The 25948-nt window shown below is 40.1% G+C and overlaps 1 protein-coding gene across 1 annotated transcript in view; it reads left to right on the forward strand.

The window, feature by feature from the left end:
- The window catches only part of DNTT (DNA nucleotidylexotransferase), a 212136-nt gene that overhangs the window by 179241 nt on the left and 6947 nt on the right, over nucleotides 1–25948 (forward strand). The window contains exon 12 of the mRNA XM_074959644.1: nucleotides 3177–3260. Within this exon, the coding sequence (XP_074815745.1) occupies nucleotides 3177–3260 (84 nt within the window). The remainder of the gene's footprint in view (nucleotides 1–3176; nucleotides 3261–25948) is intronic.

Below are 25948 nucleotides of genomic sequence, written 5' to 3' on the forward strand. Positions count from 1 at the left end.
TTCTGTTGTTGCTGGACTATTCACGGTTGGTTTACTTATAAAAATGTTCCTTTCTTCATATTTTTCTATTATCTTCTTCTTAACCCTGTCATTAAGCAACCCATTATCCTAGCTTATGGTGACAGAGGCATCACTGGCATTTATATATTATTTGTCTGCTAAAAGAGTTAACATCTATTTTCCATGAAGTTTAATTTCTAGGAATCATAAGCCCAATCTTTGGTGCACCTACAACCCCTTCTGCCACTCCAGCACTACAAAGGGTTTAGCTGGCCATCTGGACAAAGGGAAATTCCCCAGGTGGCAAAGACTTTAGGGTTTAATAACTATTTTATAACTTTAAAATAAAATAATATTGGTACTGGTAGTTGATCTTGTGATTGATAGTTACTTTGCTAATTGGTAGCTGGTACTGTAATTGGTGGTATAATATTAAAAAATACAAAAATAATGAAATAAAATCAATATAAATTTCAAAATGAAAGTCAATTTCAAAACTAAAAATCAAAATGTTACATTCTGAAACGGTTTCCAAATATTTCATTTAGACTTTTTTTAATGAAATTTTGCCAAAATCAACACATTCCAACACAGTGTCATTTTCTGATGGAAAAGTGTTCCATTGGAAAGCATTTGACTAACTCTGCTCTACATCACTGACCTCTGATGCCACTTATATGAGAGTAAATGGCCCTATTCAGGATGTGGGGATGGGGAGACATATCAGGGAGCTGCGTATAAAATCAATTTGCAGGGCTGGCCTCAGCCTCTACATGATTTAGAGCAGCTATTGGACTTCTCTAAGTGCCACTGATATAAGGTCCTTCATGGTCCTCAAATGAAGCTCCACTGCTCCCCAACCCCTCCCTATCTCTGACAGGCCCCTGGCCTCCCTCCCATTACACCTCTTACGCCAGGCCAGTAGTGGAGAAGCACTAGTACCGGAGCCAGCTGTAGTACACTTGTATCAGCAAGGAGTTTCCCTCTGACAGATGAATTATGTGCTGGGCTTTTGTGGCCCCATTATGGCTCCTATGGATGGCAGCAGTGAAAAAGGGCTGTAACACAGGAGGCAGCCTGGTTCAATGGCCCCAATTCACCATTATATTATGGCAGTTTTACTTCTGTAGCTGTGTCCATGCAGGAAATGCTAAGCAGGGTTAAGAGTGTTCAGGAATCCTGTAGTGAGATGTGCTGTGCTAACTTACTTCTGTCTAGTAGAAATTCAGTGCAGAGATTATTTTACCATAGAAAATACCTACTTTTCCCTTCCATGGTCAACATTTTTAACTCAAAAGCCTATTTTGCTCCTATGTAAAACATAAAAAGAAATTCAGTTGTTTATTAAACAAAGAGAAGACTGACTGATGGATTCCCCCTTCAGTTAACCATTTTACAAACCTTTTCAGAAAAGGCAATTGAAACATCAAATTATTTCCCTTGCCTACTTGTAAATCCTATTTCTAATCTCTTAACCCCCTTTATGCAATCTTTGAGATCTTAAATTAACCCTCTGTTTTGGGTTCATAGATTGTATTTCATAGATTCCAGGGCCAGAAGGAACCAGTGTGATTAAATAGTCTGACCTCCAGTATAAGACAGGACATAGAACGTCCCCAAAATAATTCCTAGAGCAGATCTTAAAAAAAAAAAAGACAACTTTATTTAAGAATTGTAAGTGATGGAGAATCCACCATGACCCTTGGTAAATTGTTCCAGTGGTTAATTACCCTGACTGTTAAAAATGTATGCATCATTTCCAGTCTGAATTTGTCTCGCTTAAACTTCTAGCCATTGGATCATGTTATACCTTTCTCTACTTAACTGAAAAGCTCATTATTAACTATTTGTCCCCCATGTAAATACTTATAGACTGTAATCAAGTCACCCCTTAACCTTGTCTTTCTGAACTTGTCAGGTCCTGCAGACTCAGACTCCCTCCTACTCTGGGAGTATTTGCCATGTGGAAGGGGTCTCTTCCCCTCCCTCCGCAGGGATCACACTCCTACACCACATTGCACCAAATTTGTGCCTTTGTCAATCACCATGTACGCCCTTAGGCAGGTACCCAGTGCTATCTAAGTGTTTCTACACGACTGAAAGCCTAAAATAACCAAACTTTTCTTGATTTAGAACAGGGGTGGCCAACTGGAGCCTGAGAAGGAGCCAGAATTCACCAGTGTACATTGCCAAAGAGCCACAGTAATACATCAGCAGCTCCCCCTCCCCCACTCCCAGCGCCTCCCACCTCCCGGCAGCTCAGCCGATCAGTGCCTCCCCCTCTTCCCGCACCTCCTGATCAGCTCTTTTGTGGCATGCAGGAGGCTTTGCGGGGGAAGGGGAAGAAGCAAGGTCACGGCAGACTCAGGGGAGGGGGCAGGAAGGGGTGAAGTGGGGGCAGGGCCTGTGGCAGAGTCAGGGGTTGAGCAGTGAGCACCCCCCAGCACATTGGAAAGTTGGCACCTGTAGCTCCAGCCCCGGAGTCAGTGCCTATACAAGGAGCCACATATTAACTTCTGAAGAGCTGCATGTGGCTCCGGAGCCACAGGTTGGCCACCCCTGATTTAGAAAAATGCGGTGATTAGCAAGCAAACTGTGGGAGTCCTGTATATGCTTAATTTAAACTATTTCTTGTTACAGTGCTATACCATCAGTAAGGTAACTAGTATCAGGCAAAGTTAATATGATGTAGTATTGTATGTCAAAATAATATCCCTGTGAGTGTTCATTCATTATGGGACTACCATGAGACTTAAGTTAGATCCATTAAATGAAACTGGTAATGTACAAATGAATGCCAGTTCATATTTCTGCATGTTATATGTACAATAACATTGACCTGACAAACTTCCTTATAAATGGTGAGTAGGCTTTTTCATACGCACACATTTTTAAAGTAGTTTTAAATGGATCTAACTTACCTGGTGCTTCAGTGGATGAGAATATAAGTCTTTGTGCAGCCTCTGAAAACATTCATTTTATGAAGGTCTTGTTTAGCTGTACTGAAGCTGTCTAGAATATGTCTCTTAGCAGAAGATGGTTGTTAATCATGCCTTTTTAAAATCCATTCATTTATAATTTGCATTGGTATTCTAATGCTTATACATATTAAGCAACAAAGTGAGTACTCAGTTTGGTTTGGTATAGTAGTGTTTAACTTGTTGTGTATTGTACAGCAATTTGAGCGTGACCTACGAAGATATGCCACTCATGAAAGGAAGATGATGTTGGATAACCATGCCTTATATGATAAGACAAAGGTACAGTTTGCTCTTTGAAATGAAGCTACAGTGTGATAATTGATAAGGATATATCTTCAGTTTGTTTGTGCTACCCAAGTGCAGAGTATTTCAGCTTGCATATACCCATTATCAGAAGAATAAAAAGTCCCCTTTCCACAGAACCTTCTTTCTTATTCATTGCCACTTAAACATAAAGGTTCCTTGGCTATGGCCAAATTGTGCATGGCTCAGTTCAAGATTGCGGGATATTCAAAGGTGGCTTTAAGCATATTTGCATTTTTCTGATCCTGGGCCACTCTCCTGTCACAAGTTAGAGCAGCCTTAAAGCTGCTTTAACTTGTACAGGCTTCTCTATGCACCCAAAAGCACATATGCCAGCTAAGGATCACAGTGGAGGCCCCGAGCAATACCTCCTTTTCCCCGCTATGCCCCTCTTATACGGATCAAAGTAGATGTCTGGAGCCAAAGTCACTATAGTAGCTGCTCTACTCCAGTGGAGGAGCTCTCAGGTTCAGTGCCACTTTCCAACAGTGCTGTGACACAAAGCAGACACAGCGTAGATCAGAATAAAAATAATTTCTTCTGATTGTTCTGCATGTAGTGTGTGTGTGGGATGGAGAGGGTGGAAGGACCATGCAGAGTCAAGCTAATTATGCATCTCTCTATTTTTGATTAATATCAAACCAACAAAATCCCTTTCTTTGAAAACACTTGCCTATGATTTTTTTAAAACTCATACAATATTGCAAATATATCCTGTAGCAAATATACTGTGATTTCTAATTAAACACAAGAGTGCTTAGAAGAGACTGAGACCATTTGAATCATTTTTGTTATAAAAGGCAGTACTTTCCCATTCTATTCTGCATACTGTTAGATTGCTGCTTTTTATTTTTTGTATATGAATATTCATGAACACGTTGGCACTGGAAGTTTTATTGTGGCCCATTGCCTGAAATGTGATGCATGTCAGAGAATCCTATTTTTCAATATCAAGGGGTTATGTCAGGGGAGAACCCAGGATACTTCTAACATATTTCCAAAGAGACTTTGACAGGAAAAGGCAGCATTAACACACTAGTTGTGAATCAATTACATAGCTTTGCAGATGGGAACAAAAAGTAGAGATATTTCCTCTGGGGATTTATTACAAAGTTACACTGTGAAATTATTCCTCAGCCTTGATTTTTCACGTGTATGCATGTACATAATCTAGGAATCATTGTATATGTCTATTGGGAGATATCGTATAATTATAAAATTACTGTATTTTTTGAGTTCTGCAAATTTTTTGGTGGTGTTTCATTAATCTTTCGTAGATATGAGAAATTCCCAAACTGAAAAATGAGAATTCCATGCAACTTCACTGACAACCCTCCTCTGTAGGATCAGGGAAAAAAGGCTATGGAAGGGAAGAAGATTTTAAAATGGTAGCCTAGAAAGAAGATGAGTGAATATTCAAATCCCCCAATTAAACCATCTATAGGGACAGGTCCTAAATGGACTTAACTTCATTGACTTCTATACTCCGCTTTGATTTCTGGAGCGACAGCAATTTACACTAGTGGAGAATTGAGCCTACAATGTTGAGGTTCCATTGTCAGCCTGAGGGAAGCAAGAATTTCTTTGGCGCACAACCAGGGAGGACAAAATATAACACATGCTCAAAGTCTTACAATATATCTACTGTTGCTGCGTGAGTTACAAATTGTACACGCAGTTATAAACTGGGCCGATAACAGTTTAGGTTGAAATGAGCTTGGTAAAATGTGGTATTGTTGGATTTTTGCATTCTCCAGTAAAATGGGTGACTATGGCACTGGCAATGCTGTGCTTACTTAAAACCACCCCTGAGATGGGTGCGTCAGTTGTAAAGTCCTGTATGCCTATGACTGATGCCTTTTCTGCTTATCTTTTCTCCGCCATCATAGCTTCACCTTTAACCTTTAACTTCCTTGTTAAATTGTAGATGCTTATCTATATACCTTTTTGATATCTTTAATGACTGCCGTCTATTTGTACTGATCTGGTAAACTCTTAACTTTATCTCATGTTCCTATAGCTTGGTGCTATTTTTGATCTATGGGTATGTCTACAGTGGAACTGGAAGTGTACTTTCCAGTTCGGGCAGACATACCTGTGCTAGTTCTTACTGAGCTAATGTGCTAAAAATAGCAGTGTAGCTGAGGCTGCGTGGGTGGCAGGACAGGCTATCCATGCTGAGTACAATCCCATCTGAAATGCTACGTATGTATCTGGGGCGTGCCAACAAACCTTTATGTTTATGTGGCAATGAATATGAAAGTAGCTGTTGTAGAAAATGGACTTTTTATTTTTTAAATAATGGGCATCTGCAAGCCCCCTTCTGACTGAGTGAGTGTGGCATTGCGGGAGCTCCCTGCCTCAACTTCCCCTCAGCTGGGTTTTGTCTCACCTGGAGATTTACATGGAATCTGCAGCTGCAACACTCTGAGTTCAATCCCCTTTAGTGGTCACAAAAGTCCAAATAAAACCAAAAATGCTTTTGCTGCACTTCAGCTCAACTTTGGGGCTCAGTTTCCAATCCCTTAGGGATTATTTTTCAGTCTATCTGTGGCTCTGGGATAGAGCCCTGACTCCTGGGCTCCTTTTCTGGAGCCCCCTCTCAGTCTCCTGCAGATCCTTGCTCAGGGTCCTCCACAGAACCCTGACAGCTCTCTGGGGTTCCCCTCTCAAAGTGACTTTCCTCAGCCCTTTTTAAAGAAATTGGCCTGTTTCTCAGAACCAGTTTGTGGAGGAGGGAAAGTAGGTAATCTGACACAGGTATGGCTGAGCACAAGTACCCTGAATGGGCAAACCAAAATGTGATAGGGCAGGTAGGCTGTCCTGCTGCCTGTCAAGCTGTGGCTACAATGCTATTTTTAGTGTATTAGCCAGTGGCGTTGGAACAAATTGTATAGTGGGGATGCTGAAAGCCACTGAACAAAACTGTAAACCCTGTGTATGATGGAAACCACTTCAAGCCAGAGGGTGCTGCCACACCCCCACCACCCTTCGTTCCAGAACCCTTGGTGTTAGCTCAATCAGAGCTAGTTCAGGATGTCTGCCTGAGCTGGAAATTACACCTCTAGGTCCACTGTAGACATACCCTAAGAAATGCTTCTCTTGGACAAAAGGGCCATCCTCAAGAACAGCTCCATCTTCTCTCTCTGCTGGAGTCCTAACTTCACTGCCTCCGATGTCTATAACTCTAGTATTATATATAACACTCAATTCTTTCTCCTCCTCATATCTTTCATATCTTCAAATCTCCACCTCCTTGTTTATCTCATGTCTCTGTCACCTTAACAATACTGCTTTGGCTTTATTTCTCTTGGTAATTCTCTTCCATGCCTTCATTTCCCTTCACCTTGACTTCTGCATCTCATAAAGGCTCAGTTCTGTAGACTCCAGCATGAGCACAAGGCTGCTGTCCACCTTCTCATATATAATAATAATACCACTGCTGTCACTGAAAATGAGTGTTGATTGGCTGGAGTTTAGTGGGAGCAGGGTTGAAGAGCTATAATGCTTGCCTCAGCTTTGGAAGAATTGGTCTGGCCTGGGAGTATAGTTTAGTTAGAAGACTGCTCCAGTTTTGGAAGACTTAGTCAGCCTGGGATTAAAGTTAGCCTGGAAGCCTGGCCTAAACAAGGGCCTACTCTATCCTTGAAAGACTGAGTTGAGCCTGGACACCTGGCACAGAGCCGCACCAGCCTAGAAGATTTTGCTGAATCTGGACAAAGTCTTGTTCTAACTCTGGGAGCATTTACACTAGTTGGGAGCTACATTATTATGAAGTTGCTATAGGAACTTTTTATAACTTATTTCAGTTTTGCTAGGACCTAAAAGTAAAATTATATTTTTCTTATATATTTAATGCTCCAGAGTCTTTTCCTGTCCCTTTTCCCCTTTATGGTAGCTGGTTCTAAAATCCACAATTCACACTTGTCAGACTATTGTGTGATATAATGCTACTTCACTAACTCCCCCTTCATTTTAAGATCCAATTTAAAGCCTCCTTACGTGTGTTTTTAAACCAGTTCAAGGACTTGTTTCACCCTGCTTCTGCTTCCTCCACTGAGTAGCTTCCTCTGTGTGCTGCCTCATCATGTGATCATTGGGGTGCAAGGGCCTTCCCCTTTGTTTCTACTCTTGGCTGACGTGTATGATTGTTTTAGATGATGACACGTTTCTGTTATTAGTATCTGATATATGTTCGTACTAATGGCTGTGGCTACAGCTAGAGGTGTGATTTCCCCTGCTCATGTACACGTGCTTGCAGTAGCTCGATGAGGGCTAGCATGCATATAAATAGCAGTGTAGCCGCAGTAGCATGTGTAGCACTAGTGGAGCTAAGCCGGGCCAAGTGTAAACCCACCTAAAGCCAGTGGACAAGTACTTGGTATGTCTCAGCCGTGCCTCTGCTGCCCCTACCTGTGTTACCACAGCTACAGTGCTATTTATAGTCATGCTAGCTCTCATCGAGCTATGGCAAGTAGGTGTACATGAGCAGGGGAATCACACGCCTAGCTTGTAGTGTGGAAATAGCCTGTGTATGTATGTGGCCACAGATTGTTACTTTACTTGTAGGCAATCCTGGCACATGTTTTCATTCTTATGTGAAGGAAATATAGTATAGATAATCTTAAGTATTTACAGAAAAGCTTATAGGTTTAGGCACAATCAACAAGAAAATTTGTGCAAAGGATGCTCTTCTGCTGAAAAAAAGGATGCCATGTGTATTACTTTTTTGAGCCCTAAGGACTGTGTCATAAACTTTGGAAACATCACCAGAAATGCACAGCAAAACAACTTACAACCTCGTGCCCATATGGGGAAGATTTTGCAGATAATGCTACTATGCTGGTCAGCAAAGAAAGCAAAGAGAGAACAGCTGTTGACATGTGGGGAGGGCTTTCATATGCAGCCTGGCAAAATCTCCGGAGATCAGCTTTACTTTCTCCTGCTTTCATTCTGCACTAAATTAATCATTGCTCTGTACACGTGTCCTATGTCTGATCAATTTGTAAGTGGGCACAATGCCACGCTGACAGATTGGGATGAGTAGGCAAACAGAAGATCATGCATGTGCGTCAGGTGTGTGGCACTGCAGGCAGCAATCCCAGGTGGGGAACAGTCAGACCACTCTTAGGGTTCATCTTAATTAACTGTAATTAATAGGTTGTGTCACCAGTCTTCTGATCAATCTCTAGACTGGATTAACTCTTAAAAAGAGCAACATAAAGAGGAAAGAAGATACATGACCCATAAAAAAAACTGTTTTGTCAAATTTTCCAGCCAGCTCTAATAACTATATTTAAGATTCAGAGTTGCTATGGTAATGGCGGGCCACATATCAAACATAGATTGTCCCCCAACATTTTCTTCACTCTGGGTGTAACGTGGAATTACATTCCAATGATCTCTTCCCTGTAAAGTTCAGCTAATGGAAACCATATTCCATGTCCTTCTGTGGACGTAGGTGTTAGAGAGCTTATTCCTTCACTCTCCCACTTCCCTGGTCCTTCTCGCACGAACAGAGAGCAACAATACCCGAAGTCCGAAGGTGCAAACAATTCGATGTTTATTGGGGTGAACTTCCAGCAAGCTTAAATACAAGTTCCTTTTTCCTTATTTTCGAATCCCAACTTACTTCCTGTTTGCCCCTAATTTATATAGTAATATTCTTAGCTATACCTTAACCAATCATTCTACTGAAATTTAACTAACCAATCCTAACATATTGTAACATGATTAGCTAACCAATTATATCCCACCACCTTAATTAGATTACACCCAGCAAAATTAATTATACAGCAGACAGAAACAATCACAGAACCAGACAGAGATTATACAGACAAACAATAGCAAAGTTGGAACTCTAATGACAAAACAATACAGAAGTGAGGATTTCACATCCCAGCTATTGATAAGTGAGTTCTTGCCAGACAGGATGCTATCAAACTAAGTTTCCTTTTACATTTTCTAGGCACTTCCCTTTCTCTGGAGGTGATAGGAATTATCAGGACAGGATTGTATTCAGGACAGGATTGTATTCCTAACAGCCCAATAGCACCTTCTTTCAATGTGACTAGTTTGGAATGTGAGGATGTGACTGTTCGCTTCCTGGCTTATGGCTGCCTCTGCTGCTTAGCCAAAGGCCTTAGCCTAAGAACAGGGCCTCAAACAGTCACAGTAAGAGAAGGCCCTTACACCAGCAGACAGTGATTTTGATTCTTTCTTTTATACCTCTAGAACTAGCCAAGTGATAAGAATACCCCTAAATTCTTAAAGTACAGGCTTTTGCAGACAGGCCTGAATATCTATATCCTAACAGTAGGTACTAGGAACAAATTGTGCCCAGGGCCAGATTTACACCTTATGCACCCCAAGCACAGAATCTTCCGGATTCCCCTCCCCACCTACAGCTGACCTTCATGTTTTCCATAAACAATGAAACAAAAAGAAATATAAATGATGATTTAAATACAGTAGAACCTCAAAGATATGAACATCAGCATTACAGATTTCCTGGTTAAGGGGACACTTTGTGGAACCAGAAGTCCTCAATCAGGCAGCACTGCAGACAAAGAAACAGACAAAAACAACCCCAAATACTGTATTGCCCTGAGGCTCAGGGCTTCAGCCATGGGGAGTTGGGTGTGCAGCCACAGGATGGGGGTGGGGTGGGGTCAAGGCTCCGGGCTTCTGACCTCAGGAGCTCTGGGGCTCAGGGGTTTAGATAGAGGGGCGGGGGGAGTGCTGGGCCTCAGCCCTGCGGCTTTGCTCCCAGTTTTCATCCCCACAGGGAGTGCTGGGGCTCGGGGCTTTAGCTACAAGAGGGGCACCAGTTTCTTCAGAGTTACAGAACATTTCAGAGTTATGGACAACCTCCATTCCCAAGGTGTCCTGAACTCTGAGGTTCTACTGTATTATTTTTTTTAACTTTTAACCCACTTAACTTTTTGGTGCCCCTAGAATGCTGGTGCACCTAGGCATGTGCCTATTGTACCTAACTGGAAATCCGGCCCTGATTGTACCCCAACATCCAAAGCTGCAGAGGGATCCTTAGGAGTGTAACTGATGCCATTCCACTGCATAAGGTGTAGGATTTGGGGGACAGGAGTAATGCATCCACTGTGCAGTGCATAGTCCAGCTCCACAAAGGCCACCTGTGTCACAGTGGCTGAGGGGCATGTACCATTTGTGCAGGATGAGACCGAGGGATGGGGCAAGAGGATTCACTGATGCATGGATTCTCCAGCCCTTTCCTCCCTGCCTCATAGACAGAGCACACTAGGGCTGGAGTAACTTGTGTTGAACAGCTCTGCTGACGCATTGTGATCTGGTTAGCGGAGAAAGATTCCTCCTCTCCACACACAGTGATCCTCAGCACCCAGCCAATATCCTCAAGCTAGGTGCTGAGGACTGGATTCACCCTGTAGCATTTACATTTTGATTCAAATGTTTCCCAATATTGTCAAAATGACTTCTCAGACTATCACCTATAAATCCATTCATTACTTTCTGCAATTAGATAAAGTGGACTATAATATTGTAAATAATTAGAAATCCTTTTTTTGTAAGAGAGAAGATGGGATTCTTAATATATAGTGTACAATAAACAGATTAAATTATCATATTAATGTTTCTGTAGCTAACATTGTAGAGGTTTTTTTTCCAAGCTCAGAGCTGTTTTTAAAAAATGTCACTGAAGTAGAAAGCAGTGATTAGTTTTATGCCCTGTGAAAATTTAAGATGTGGAATAGCAGCCTTAATGATTTCTATTGTTAAAGAAATATTGGGGGGGAAATGACATTCTACGCAGAGTACTAGGTACAATTGATGACAGTTTTTTGTATTTAAAAACTATTGTGTGATTCTGAATTACATAAAATGTTATTAGTTTCTGAATAACTAGGAGGAGGTGTACATAACTACCATGAATAGCAAATTCATAAGATGTCCTGAGAACTCTTTCATGGGGCCCAATCCAATGAGATGCTGAATGCTAAGCATCCTCAGTGAGAACTATCCGCAGTAGGAATGATTTGTAGCTAAGGGGCAAACTAATATAAATATGAAAGAGGGGAATGTGGGCTCTTTTCTTCCAAATTGCCAAGATAGTACATGCAGTAACTGCTATGAATGTTGCACGTATCTTTATTCATGAAAACCCCAATTTCAGAATGTATCCCTATTCAGGAAAGTGCTTAATTGCTTTCTTGAATAAGGCTTAGACAATCTCTCTTCATTTTAGTCCTCTCCCTAAGAATTTATAGAAACCGCAAACGGTTATGTGGTTGGTATAATCCATCTAAATAAAATGGATGTAGTATAAGATAGAAAGTAATGTTCCTCCAGCAGTAAAAATTTTAAAAACATGAGCACCATATGTGACCACTGCATTGTCCGATAGTAGTGACTGATGGCCTAATCCTGCAAGTGAGCTCTTCTTAACTTTTGAGGGTGACTTTAATCAGCCTTGGAATTTGTGGAAAAGCTATTAAAATTATTTCCCCTTTAAGAATAAAACTTAGGAGAGAAATAATAGCCTTGTAATAGCCGTGCATGCTAAAAGTTTGCCGATGGAAAGCTGTAACATTTCATCTCACATTGTTGCTGATTCCCAAACTGTCCATAATTATGGTTAAGGAATGGAGGTCTGGATACCGTTGTGTGCCTGCTGTAGTGTGGAGGGCAATATTGTTGACTACAGAACTTTGTCCAACTGAATTTTTAAAATATATCTTAGTATTAAATCTTCATGCTTTTCAGTCTGCTTGTTAGAAAAGATTTATGTGAAAGGCAAGAATGAAAAACGCAGCATAGTAGAAAGTAATAGTATGTTCCTGGCATGATATCTGATGAACCTCAACTTTTTGCAGCTGGTGAACATGACAGAAGGCTGTCAGGAGCATTTCTAGTTACTTTCTTTCTACTTTCTGAAGCCAAATTCCCAGTGCAAATATTTCCCCTTTTCTGCTTTTCTCCTCCTGTATTTGTTTCTTTGGATGTCATGATTACTTGAGACAAAGTGGGTGAGAAGATATATTTTTCCCTCTGGGTTTATATTTAGTAGGGTAAAATATTGTCCCATTTGAAGTCAATGGGAGTTTTGTCATTGATTTCAACTGGGGCCAGGATTTCATCCCAAATCTCTTCTTTCCTTTTTCAATATATCTGCCTATCACTACATTTAGGGAAAATTAAGGAGACCTTTTGGAAACTTCCAAGGAAGATGCAGTGTGTAACTGAGAGGAAAGTTTTGCTCAGTGATAGGAAAAGAAACGCCAGTCTGAATGATTTGGGAATATTGAGCAGGTTGTATAGTGTTTTTTTTTTTTTCTTAAATGCGTAAATTGATGCCATAGTATCCCTGTATTTCCGGAAAACGCAGGATACATTAGCTATATTTGTTCTCTGGCAAGATGCCAAGTAACCTTAATCACATGTATCATTGGAAAGAGCTCAGAAGATGATTATGCTACTCTATATTCATTTTATTACATAAATATATACAGCATTCATATATGTGTGTGTAGCTATAATGTTAAACAGCTATATTTTAAAGTCTGTTTTCTTGGTGCAGCATCTGAGAATGTTTGTTTCATGCCATCTTTTATTATAGGGAATGTCTGCAGTAGTTTACTTGCAGAGTTAAACAGATTCTTTAAAAACTGGATGTTAGTCTTATGTTGGCAGATGCTATGTTAAAATTATGAGGATATAACAGTGAGACAGTCAGCCTGGAGAACATCCTGATGAATTAAACATGCTACAGCTGCAAAATTTGCTTTAGATGTTTGCAATAATGACTGGATTAAAGATAAAGTAAACATAAAGATCCAGAGTTTATATTGATCTCCAATGTGATCAGTGTTGTTCACATAGTCATTGCTACAACTGAACACTGAATCATTGTAAAGAAATGCACATACTTTCATTTACTAAATGCTTCCAATTCTTTTATTTCTTTTGGCAAAATAGCAATTACACATGTGACTCTGGGGATTAGTTTTTCTTTGCATCTGGTATGTTTTAGAAATTAAGAACTAAAATCTGATTTTTTTCTTACTGGTAGATAGAAAAAGATCATGCATTTTCTACCATATAAGTGCCATTTAAACAATGTTCTCTTGTTAGTTTAAATGTCTAGTAGATCACATGTGATGAGTCACATTTATAAAGCCAATTTGTAAATCCACTTGCATACAAAACTAATCAAGTTATTGTGTAAACATTTAGGCATTTATCCCTTTATAACAAACAACTGACTGCATGTCCAACACAAAATACAAATGTGAAACCTAACCCTGGTCTCCTTTGCTTGGTGTATTTTCTGAATAGCACAATGAATCCTGGGTTAATACTGAAAGGAAATAGCTTTCAAGTTGTGTAAATATCTGCTCATCCCAAACATTTTGACTATTTTTCATTACTAATGCTAACTTCTAGTGCTAATTTTGTGGTTCCCCACTTCAATTATTATTTGATAATTTGTATGCTTACTTAAATGTATAATAATATAAACTGAGCTATACTGCAGAGCTATACTGCATAAAATCCAGACATCCACATAGCTTTCTCTTGTTAGTCATTCAGAGGAGACTTTATTAAAACAAACAGGTCAGCCTAACAGTATTTGACAAAGTGGGGCTACTGTAAATATTATGTTCTTCAAGCAAAACAAAAATAAAACAAAATTGAAAGACCAACTAATCCTTAATATAAATTTCAATGCTTTTGTGACAAAGAATAGATTGTCAGAGAACTATATGGGGATGTAAGTGCACAAGTCCTGATATTTTTAATGGAAATTGTATTCCTCCTGTATAACGGTTCCTTATTCAACAAGCTAAAACTTACCCATGAGTGTCTGCTGGGAATTTACAGTTCCCCTTCCTCTTTGTATGCCCACAAATAAAACTTTAAAAAGTTCTCCTCCTCCTCCAGGTGCTAATTCATAATTGGCTTTCTGCATTTGTCATATAGCGTTTTTAATTGTAAAAGCACGAAGAGGTGAACATTAATTTTTGTTCCTTATGTTAAAACTAGCTTTATATATGGCATCAATATTTTGATTTTATGCAGGATTTTTTTATTCAATACATAACACTTGATTGTTTTCAAACAAAATTTCATGCAAATTCCATGAATAGTAGTAATTTACTCTTGGTATATTATTTTTCAAATGTTAAATGCCAAGAGTGTTCAACAGTCTTTTAAACTGGTATTCAGTCTTTATTTCTCTTTCACTACAAGTACATAATATTATATGTAGGCACAAATAATATGTACTGTGTGCGCACATATTGAAGGGGAGGAGAGCTGACACCTGAGGCCTGCAGATGTTTTGTTAATCTGGGTTTTAAGATACAGTAACAGGACAAGTACCTGGTACGTTCCAATATTAGCATGATTAATCTATTTTACACAGTGAAACTACTTCCTGTGATTATTCAGAGATTTAATAGTAACAAATCTGTTACTATAGCCCTGGACAAAAACTTTCAGCTTTAGTTTAATTTCTGATTAAGAGTAGAGGACATGTCTAATGGTAAAAATGAAATGAGAATTTATCATACTGGTTTCTCTGACTTTCAAAATTTATTCATGCCTAGAATTATGAGAATAACTTCCACTGCAGAATTTTGCATCAATACCATTACGCATGATTTTGCCTGTGGGCATTGAGTCAATGGATAATGCTTGCAATACTGCTTTTTCAATCATGGTTTGTTATAATGTCATTTCAAAGAGTCATTTTTCCCCTCTGACTTATTTGTCATCTTATTTGTAGCTAGATAAGAAATAGATTAGTTCTTATTTAAACAGGCACAGTGATGTGAATATTACTACAAAAATATTAGTTAAACATGAAATTTACATTCCTAGCATAACGTAATGTCAAAGGCACTTCTGGTGATTTGCCAATGAAAGTTGTTATATTATCAAAGAGAGAATGCAGAGCACATGCACAGTGCTGTGGGATATTACTATTGCACTTAATGAAATACTTCACATAACACAATTAGTACTGTGATAGTTATAGTCTATAATTATCATGGAATTGTGTGTACTCATGATGGCCTCATTATTCATAAAGTTATGTAAGCTTCAGAATGAAAGATGTTTGTTAATGGAAACTCACATTTAATAATCGTTTAGGGCCCGATCTTGGCACATTTTTCTCACTAAGTAATATCTTACTGTGAAGGTAGTCTCACTAACTATTAGTGGAGTATGGTATTGTACTACTCAGGGTGAGTAAGGATGGCAAACTCTGGTCCTTAGTAGGGCTGGCCAGAAAACCAGAAATAGTGTTTCATAAAACATTCTGAGCTTTCGATATTTGTTTTCCTTCCAGGGCAGAACAAAACTGACACCTTTTGAAACTTTTCATGAAAAAATGAGAGGGCAGGATAAATATTTCAGAACAGTTAATAGTCCAGTGATTAGAGCACTCACTTGAGATGTGGGAAACCCTTTCTGCCTAATACAAACCAAGGAATGAAAGCTGTGTTTCCCAGAACCTGGGTGAGTGCCCTAGCCACTGGGCTATTGGCTATTCTGGGGTGGGTCTCTGGTTTTGACCAAATCGTCCATCCTGGATCTGAAAAACCTTCCTGACTAAAGTTTTTCTGAAAACTCTGTGTTTCTGTGGAAAGATTTGGGTCAGACAAATCAACATTTTTGATTTAAAAAAAATTATTTGAAAAGTTCCCAACCAACTCTATTTCTTAGAGCTCTGCTTTCCATTTTATTAATTCCAGTTTTTCTACCATGGGAGGTAATTGCTGAATAAGATTAACTGATATTTACTATGAATGACAGCATTGTCTAGTTTTCATTGATGATCATTTTACTGAGCTTTATTTTTAATTCAGGGTTTTTTTCTGTTATTGCCAACATATCTATGGTTTGATAAAGGAATGAGTCATTTACTTCACTGAAGAAGGTTCTGATTTTGAAGATATTTGTTACAGACACACCTGAAGAGAAGGATTTAGCCAATTGTTACAAAGTTTTAACCACCATTTTATAACAATAATGACTTGCAGAAAGTGCTGTTAAAATTTGCACTTCATGGAAAGTTGGGAGGCACTTTTCTATAATTGCTTTACATAACTTTGTCATTTGCAACGAGAGTAAAACTGTGTCAAGCTTAACTTTGTTTTCCATCACAAAACTACAATATCTTAAAGACAAAAGGAGAGATGGTAGCTGGTTACATGAGTAGTGTTTCCAAAGTTCAACCTTCAACTCTAAGAATATCTGAACAATAGAGCTAGAGGAGATCGCACATCCATCTTCTGGAAGAAAATAGTCATAGACATGAAGGGACTTTGTAGGTCATCATGACCAACCATATGTTTCTATGACCAAAACCTGCCATAGAAGTCAGTGGGAATGTTATCTGATTATGGATGGTAGGATTAGGCCCCTCTTCAGTATGTTATTATTTAAGGTTTGTACAGGTGCCTAGCACCTTAACATAGAATTAAATCCAAGTCTCTGCCTCAAGGAGCATTATAGTCTAGCATTCAAAGTATGCCTGATAGGCTCTGGTTTAAGTAGAAGGCAACATGGAGCTGCATATCCAGGGAATCAGTGAAAAGAATGTGCTCCAGAGAGGGTCAGTTCCTCTCTAAGCTCTCCAGTTACACATGAGGGAGCCATAAACAAATGTTCATAATAATACCATCAGGAAATGTATCCTTATTCTTATCCAAATGTACTGCCCTTTGGGTTAGGAAAATGTAAACTTACTGAGATACATGTTTGATCAACACAGTCTTCCCCTTCTTTATATCATTTACTTTCTAGTATTTTACAGTTTTCATACATTGCTCTCATGTGGTTTCTTTAAGCTATGTATGTTAGAACTTTCAGAGCAGTTGCACAGGTGCAGCTCATGGCTTAGTTAACAATTCACAGGTGTCAGCAAGGGCACTGTTTGGTCTGCAGAATATTGGTGATGACATGCAAGATGCAAAACTCAGCTTGATTTTTGGATCCCAGAATGACTTTTTAGGGATGTATGCAGTGTTGCTGTAATTGTGTTTGTCCCAGGATAATAGAGAGACAAGGTGAGGTAATGTCTTTTATTGGACCAACTTCTGTTGGAGATAGACTAGTGTTGGGGCTTACACAGAGCTCTTCTTCAGTCTGGGAAGTAAGAGAAAAAACGTCTTGTGGAGTGAGCATATTGGAGCTGGAAGAGATTGAGACACAATAAGCTTACAATCCCACAATGCTATTTTCACAGAGTCACCTTGCAGAGTTGAACCATGCATGTAACCCTTTCTTCTAGGACTAATGAACCCAATCAGATAGAATCAACGAGGAGTCCGGTGGCACCTTAAAGACCGGACTCCTTATTGTTTTTGTGGATAACACAGCTACCCCTCTGATACTTGACAATCGGATAAATGCGCATCTTCTGTCCAATCTGTAACAGAACCCTTCCTGAGATGTGAAGAAGTTTGGCTATCCTTCCTCTACTTCCCTCCCCATCATTTATTGTGTGCACCCCTTCATTTCTTGATTGCAGCTGAAAGCAGAGGTAGACATGCTGAAATGCTGTGAATGTCCAGTCTCATGAGATTCTAGCCTGATCTTATAGATAGCTGAGCCAAGGAGCTGGGGAAGCATCTAACTGAACCTCTAAACCTTTTGAAGTTAGTCTATCTTCTCTATTTTCTTTAGTCTTATCTTCCCAGCTCATTATCTGTGTTTCACTTGCTTGTGAAATGACATAGCAACACACTAGAGGACAATAATCGTTCCCAGTACAGTAAAATCCGTTGTATATAGAAAAATTAGTACCTCTTTATGCTTGCTTTACTGGGCTATGACTATGGGGCAGTTACATATAGTTTACTTTTTTTGCCACGGCTGGGTACTATGAGTTTATATCTAATCTGTTCCCCAGTATTGCCCTCCTCAGTTCAAATTTTTTCCTATTGTGTTCTCTTACTAATGTTCTTGCTTTTTGAACTTTTCATTAGTGTTGTTAAGTGCTTTTTGAGGGGAGTGGGGAAACCAAGTTCCCCAGGCTCCTGAATCTAGGATAAATTTAATTGAAATCAATAGTGAACAAGAAAATAATCATTTCAAAGTGCTATTTTGAAACTCATATAACTTGAATGTTAATAAATGGAATGTCCAATTATTTTTGCCGTGGACTTTGGTTAACGTTTTATCACTCAGTCCATATAGCCTGATTGCCTCTGTTCCAAGTGACCCTTCTTGGGAAGGGGAAGTGTGTGCAGCTGATATTGAACATATGTTCTCTCCGTCCTTCCTTTTCTCTCTCAGGTACTCCTTCAGAGTCAATCTGTTTGACAGTAGTGCTTGCCTCCTTATCTCTAAAACCTTCTAGTCAGCTCTATGCATTGGTCTGGCTTGGAACATTACCTTTTTTTTTGAAGGAACGCCGTTCTTGCCAGAGGTTGACTTTTCTGTCACCTCAGTGTTTAATGGTTTTCATGCTTGTGCTTGGTTGTGAGCCTAATGGGGGCTTGTGATGCAGAACAGGCCTCTGAGGTGAACAGCAGAAGTCTGCTTGCAGGCTTTCAGGAGGCTCATTTGCTAGGGTTCACGAAAAGGCGATGCAGTTCACTGCAGTCTAAAGAAAAAGGCTTTCACATTTTTCCCAGTTAATTGGCTTTTAATTATTTTGCATTGACAAAACATGGGTGGCAGTGTAATTTTTGGCTTCCCTTTGACAAGTGTTTACAAGGAGCACAGCAATCTGTGATCACATCATGTCAAAAAGAAAAGGAGTACTTGTGGCACCTTAGAGACTAACCAATTTATTTGAGCATAAGCTTTCGTGAGCTACAGCTCAATCATGTCATGTATTTTTAACAGTTTGGTGTTATCTCATCTCTTCTGGGAATTTTTTCACCACTGGACACAATGGCAAGTATTGGTACCTTATCTCGTGGGTCATTTATTTATTTATTTATTTGCTGTAATTTTTTAGGCTGACCAAGTTTCTATGACTAGAAAAGCAGCCTGATTGTATTTTCTTTAAAAAATTGGAATAGGAATTTAAAAATATTCACATATAGTTTAAAGCAAGGAATGTTGAAAATGTCCATATTTTTTTTTATTCGGTTGTTCCAAGTGAGGGTCTACAGCAGGGGTAGTCAACAGGCAGACTGTGGGCCAAATCCGCCCACCAGATGTTTTGGAATGGACCACAAAATCTTTTTATTTACTACTTCTTGTTGTTTTGTTTTGTTTTTTATTTTCTTCCCTGGAGTCTGGACCTTGACAATACCTTGACCAAGAAATTTGGACCTTGGCAAAAAAATAATTGACTGCCCCTGATCTACAGTTTTATAAAGCCAAATGCATGTACAAACTTTTTCTCATTTTCTTTTGCGACCCTCCCTTATATACCCCTTGCTACAGTCTTGTCCATGATAGGCAACTAAATTATTATAACAGTTCCATTCTCACTGTTGTTCTTGAAGCCATCCTTCATCGTGCTCCATTTGTGATTCTTTCTCCAAAAAGAAAGACACAGAAATCAAGATCTTTTGCCTTCCAGCTCCCAAAACATAACTTCTACATGAGAGAGCATTTTTCACTGCTCTGTGGCATATTGTTTTTACCGTACTCTATTTCTCTCTGCCTCGTGGATTTGTATATTGTCAATCATGGGAACATTCATTTGGCTCTCAAAATATGAAATAACTGGAATTGCATTAGGATAACTGGCATGCGTGTGCGCACACACACACACATATTAGGTTTGTATCCAAGAACTGTTTCTAATTTCTGGTAGGCAAAAATCCTCCCAGCAAAATGGAACCCTCAAATGATTTTTTTTTTCCCCCACAAAGGGGGCCAAAAGGATGCTGGTTTTAATTTTATATGTGAAACTTTTCACCCAATTTTATTAGCTGCTAAGATAATCGAAAAGTGTCTGTTTCTTGGTCTGTTTTTAACTTTTACCCTCCAGCAAATCTTATCTGTGTTTTTGCAGAATTTAATATATAAGCCCAATACACTCTCTTCCTTGAAAGTCTGATAAATGAAAAAGGGACTACGTTCAGGCTTTTGAGAGACTGTTTATTTCTTTCTTTCTCAATCTTTTGTGGGTTAGAAGAAATTGCTTTAGGCTAATGTCACATATTACATTTAATAACAATACATCAAGCAAAAAATCTATGAACAGCAGTTACCTTTTAGAAAAACGTTGACAGTGGCTGTCTTCTTTGTTCTTTCAGATAAGTACACTGATAATAGTGACTCTTGCACCTGTTCAAGCTTACTTTCTTATGTCCTTTATTGATATATCTAAGATTTTTACAGATGTTAAGTGGTCTGAGGCAGCCACTTTGTTGTTGCCATAACCCTACTCTGAGCTTGGTAAAATGTAATTACTGGATACACCGAAGAGAGCTGCAGCAAATTTTTAAAAATACTAGAAAAGCTATAACAGAACATAAAGACTCCAATGCTTTTTTTTGAAGACAAACTTTTTTCCAAATATTTTTCCTGCAATAAAACTAATCTTTTTAGTCTTTCTTCATATGGAAGCAGTTCCGTACTCCCTAATCATTTTTGTTGCCCTTCTCTGTACTTTTTCCATTTCTAATATATCTTTTTTTGAGCTGAGGTGACCAGAACTGCATGCAGTATTCAAGGTGTGGGCATACCATGGACTTTATACAGTGGCTTTCTGATATTTTCTGTCTTATCTATATCTTTCCTAATGGTTCCTAACATTCTGTTAGCTTTTTCGACTGCCGCTTCACACTGAGCTGATGTTTTCAGATAACAATCTACAATTACTCCAATTCCCAGACTTCAGTTTTTATTAGGACATCTTGATTGATTCCACTGGATGACTGTGCTTTGGTTCATGTAGCCCTACTACTTTTAAATGAGAATTGCAGTGAGTGAATAGATAATTTCTAGATATTTATATTTCTGTCAGTGGTGAGGATGCTATTTGGACAAGGGAGGACAGAGAGAGAACAAATAACCGAACAGCCTTGCACTTTTGCTCTAACCAATCAATCGTGGTCTAATATTTAAATTGTAGATCTTTGAAGATGTCAGTGTGTTACTCCTGTAACTTACCATTTAATGCGCTGGCCTTTCACGTCTGGATAAGTAGTTTCAAATCTCAAAGACTGCAAGGTCTTTGTTTCTTTCTGAATAGATATTGTAAAGGGACAAAACTGACATAGTACCTTGGAAGATATATCCATAGTAAAGTGACAGAGGGTGTGCAAATTGCTGTGCAAGATACATTTGAGCTTCATTATAGTATCCTAAGGTGACCATGTTTTCCCAAAGGGAAAATGGGACACCCCATGGGCCAGCCCAGAGGCCCCCCCCCCACCACTAGGGGTCCCAGTCCCACTCCACTTTTTCGGCAAAACTGTGCATTTGTCCAGTTTGCTCTTGCCAACCGATGATCAGTTTGCAAGAGCAAATGGGACAAAGTTTTGCTAGTTTTGCCAAAAAAGTCAGGATGGCCAGGACAGGGCCTAAAAAAGGGACTGTCCCGGCCAAAACGGGCCGTATGGTTTTGCTAGTGCTGTTGTCACCTCACTTTCATAAGCGCAAATTCACCTGGTTTGAAAATAGCTCATTTCCAGGCACACTGAGCAGTAGACTCCAAGGTTTGTAAATGACGGTCCATCTACTTTTTTCTATATATTTATTTGTTACAGTCTTGCTTACTCCCACTGTGACGACTCAAGTAGTGCTGGTGCTGTATGGGTATGTTGTCAGCCTGGTATTTATCATCCAATATATTGAAAATATTGTAAAAATAGTAATAATTATACTGCCAATTAAATTTAACTTTTTAATAATTTTAAAATGAATGGAAAATTATGTACTAATTTAATTTAGGTGGATGTCACATACCACACTATACATGAAAATTACTGAATGTAAATCAGGTTTAAATGAGAAAATCACTAAGAATGCTATACACAAGAGTTTCTCATTTCAGAATATACAAGCATTTGGGGATACAAAGGGAAGACTGGAATGAGTACATGCATGGCATTCTCTGATGCACACCTAAAAGTCAAAGCTAGGCCAAGCACTGCATATTTTCTTGCAATTTATGTTACACTATTCTCAAAAATATTTTGTTTTCTGTTTTTCCTCCACAATCTGCTCAGTAAAAAAAAGTATGTGAGAACCAGATCTTTATAGACCTCAAAGCCTAGGGCCTCAAGGGGTCTTGTATCCCAGTTGGCATTCTACCTCCACCTTCTCCATATTTTGTAGGTTCCATGGGATAATGTAACCCAATAGTGTGCCCATTGCATTTTTCCAGGACTAATAGTTGCAGCAGCTAAACAGCCAATGCTACCTTAATGGTAGGAAAATGAGTTATGGGACCAGATGCTTCACTCTGAGAAAGATCTTGCTCTGGCTTATACAGCCAAAATCAAGTATGAGACTCGCAAATAATATTGAAGGGTAGTGGTGAGGGGCAGTATGTGTAGTTTAAAATGAGAGCTGATGGCTTCTTGGTGGCCTATGTGAACCAAGCTGATGGTCTTAGTCTACTATTTCCTAAGGAACTAGGGTCTAATCCACATCACGGATGGCATTATCATCTTCATTAGCAGTATCCCATGATAAACCAATTATTTAAATAATGGGTACAGAAAAAATGAACAGCTGATCCTTCCATCAGATGATTCCTGTTCAGGATTAAGGAACGTAAGTGAGGAATGTGTGAGAGCTTACTCTGAGGACCTCACTTTCCAGTGCTGTTAGTTTGACATCTTTTGCAAGCACTAAATCCACTTTTATTAATTAGATATCTGAGGGTGCTATGAAATTGTAAGTGCTAGATGGGTATTTTATGAGTTAAGTCGTGGCATACAAGCTCACCTCTGAACTGCTGAGGTGGGAAACAGTCTGACGTAAAGTCCTATAGTGAGGGATGTTTATCTTATGTAACCTTTTCTATTACCTCATTTGCTCAATTCAGTATTACTCTAAGTTACTCAATTCAGTATTTACTCTAAGTTATTTATAATAATAGTGAGATGTACTGGTAGGTTTGCATGGAACATATGTGAATTTGTGTCTATTTTGAATGCTAACTGAGCCCTGGTCTACACTATGAGTTTAGGTCACATTTAGCAGTGTTAGATCGATTTAACCCTGCACCCATCCACACAACGAAGCCATTTTTGTTGACTTAATGGGCTCTTAAAATTGATTTCTGTACTCCTCCCCAGAGAGGGGATTAGCGCTGAAATCGACATCACCAGGTTGAATTTGGGTTAGTGTGGATGCAATTCAACGGTATTGGCCTCCGGGAGCAATTCCACAGTGCTCCATTGTGACCACTCTGGACAGCACTCTCAACTCGGATGCACTGGCCAGGTACACAGGAAAAGCCCCACAAACTTTTGAATTTCATTTTGTGTTTGGCCACCATGGCGTGACAACGCAGAGCTCAGCAGCAGAGATAACCATGGAGTCCCGGAATCGCAAAAGAGCTCCAGCATGGACCGAACAGGAGGTATTGGATCTGATCGCTGTATGGGGAGACGAATCTGTGCTATCAGAACTCCGTTTCAAAATACAAAATGCCAAAATATTTGACAAAATCTCCAAGGGCATGAAGGACAGAGGCTATCACAGGGACCTGCAGCAGTGCTGCATGAAACGTAAGGAGCTCAGGCAAGCCTAACAAAAAACCCAAGAGGCAAATGCCCGCTTGGGGTCAGAGCCCCAGACATGCTGCTTCTATGATGAGCTGCATGCAATTCTAGGGCATGCCCCAACAACTACCCCACACCTGTACGTAGACTCCTGCAAGGGAGCCTCACAGAACAGGGATGAGGATTTTGAGGACGAGGAAGATGATAGCGCACACCAGGCAAGTGGAGAAACCATTCTCCCTGACAGCCAGGAACTGTTTATCACTGTGGAGCCAATAGCCTCCCAACCCGGGCTTCCGGACCTTGAAGGCAGAGAAGGCACCTCTGGTGAGTGTACCTTTGGAAATATAATACATGGTTTAAAAGAAAGCGTGTTTAAGATTAATTTGCCCTGAAGACTTGGGATGCATTTGCGGCCAGTACAGCTACTGGAAAAGTCTGTTAATGTGTCTGGGGATGGGGTGGAAATCCTCCAGGAACATCTCAATGAAGCTATCTTGGAGGTACTCCCAAAGCCTTTTCAAAAGGTTTCTGGGGAGGGCAGCCTTATTGCGTTCTCCATGGTAGGACACTTTACCATGGCAGGCCAGTAGCACGTAGTCTGGAATCATTGCATAAGAAAGCATGGCAGCGTGTGGTCCCGGTGTTTGTTGGCATTCAAGCAGCATCCATTCTTCATCTCTCTGTGTTATCCTCAGGAGAGTGATATCATTCATGGTCACCTGGTTGAAATAGGGGAATTTTATTAAGGGGACATTAGAAGTGGCAGTTCCTGCTGGGCTATTTGCCTGTGGCTGAAAAGAAATCATCCCCACTGTTAGCCACGTGGTGGGGGGAGGGGTGAAGTGATCATCCCAGAGAATTGGGTGTAGGGGGGGTTAGTTGGGTTTGTGCTTGCACGTTAACCCGAAAACATCAGCCCCTCCTTTTAAATGGCCAATGTGTCTTTTTCAATTTTAATCTCCCTTTTTTCCCTCCTGCAGCTGCAAATGTTTCAATGCTGTGACTATCATCTCCGTCCCAGAGGCTAGCACAGATAAGAAGGTGAAAAAACTGCACTCGCGATGAAATGTTCTCTGAGCTCATGCAGTCCACCCAAACTGAAAGAGCCCAGCAGAATGCGTGGAGGCAGCCAATGGCAGAGTCCATGAAAGCACAAAATGAATGAGGACAGGAGGCTGGAGCAACAGGAAAGGTGGTGGGATCAAGAGGAAACGTGGCGGCAGCATGATGAAAGGAGGCAGGATGCAATGCTGAGGCTACTGGAGGATCAAACTGCTATGCTTCGGCATATGGTTGAGGTGCAGGAAAGACACAGACCACCACTGCAGACCCTTTGTAACCAACCGCCCTCCTCCCCAAGTTACATAGCCTCCTCACCCAGATGCCCAAGAATGCGGGGGGGAGGGGCGCTACGGGCACCCAACCACTCCACCCCAGAGGACTGCCCAAGCAACAGAAAGCTGGCATTCAATAAGTTTTGAAGTGCAGTGTGCCTTGTCCTTCCCTCCTCCCCTCATCCACCACCCCACCCGGTGCTTCCCTTGTCCCCCACCCCTCCCAGGCTACCTTGGCAGTTATCCCCCTATTTGTGTGATGAATTAATAAAGAATGCATGAATTTGAAACAACAATTACTTTACTGCCTCTGCAAGTGGTGATCGAAGGGGGGAGGTGAGGGCAGTTGGCTTACAGGGAAGTAGAGTGAACCAAGGGGGCTGGTTTTCATCACGGACTGTCACACCATAGCCTGGTCAGCCATGGAACTGGTTTTCAAAACTTCTCTGATGCACAGCGCGCCCTGCTATGCTCTTCTAACCGCCCTGGTGTCTGGCTGCATGTAATCAGCAGCCAGGCGATTTGCCTCAACTTCCCACCCTGCCATAAACATCTTCCCCCTTGCTCTCACAGATATTGTGGAGTACACAGCAAGCAGCAATAACAGTGGGAATATTGGTTTCGCTGCGGTCTAAACTGTCAGTTAGTAAACTGCGCCAGCGCGCTTTTAAAT

This window comes from Natator depressus, chromosome 7 (genome assembly GCF_965152275.1).
Source record: "Natator depressus isolate rNatDep1 chromosome 7, rNatDep2.hap1, whole genome shotgun sequence".
NCBI lineage: Eukaryota > Metazoa > Chordata > Testudines > Cheloniidae > Natator > Natator depressus.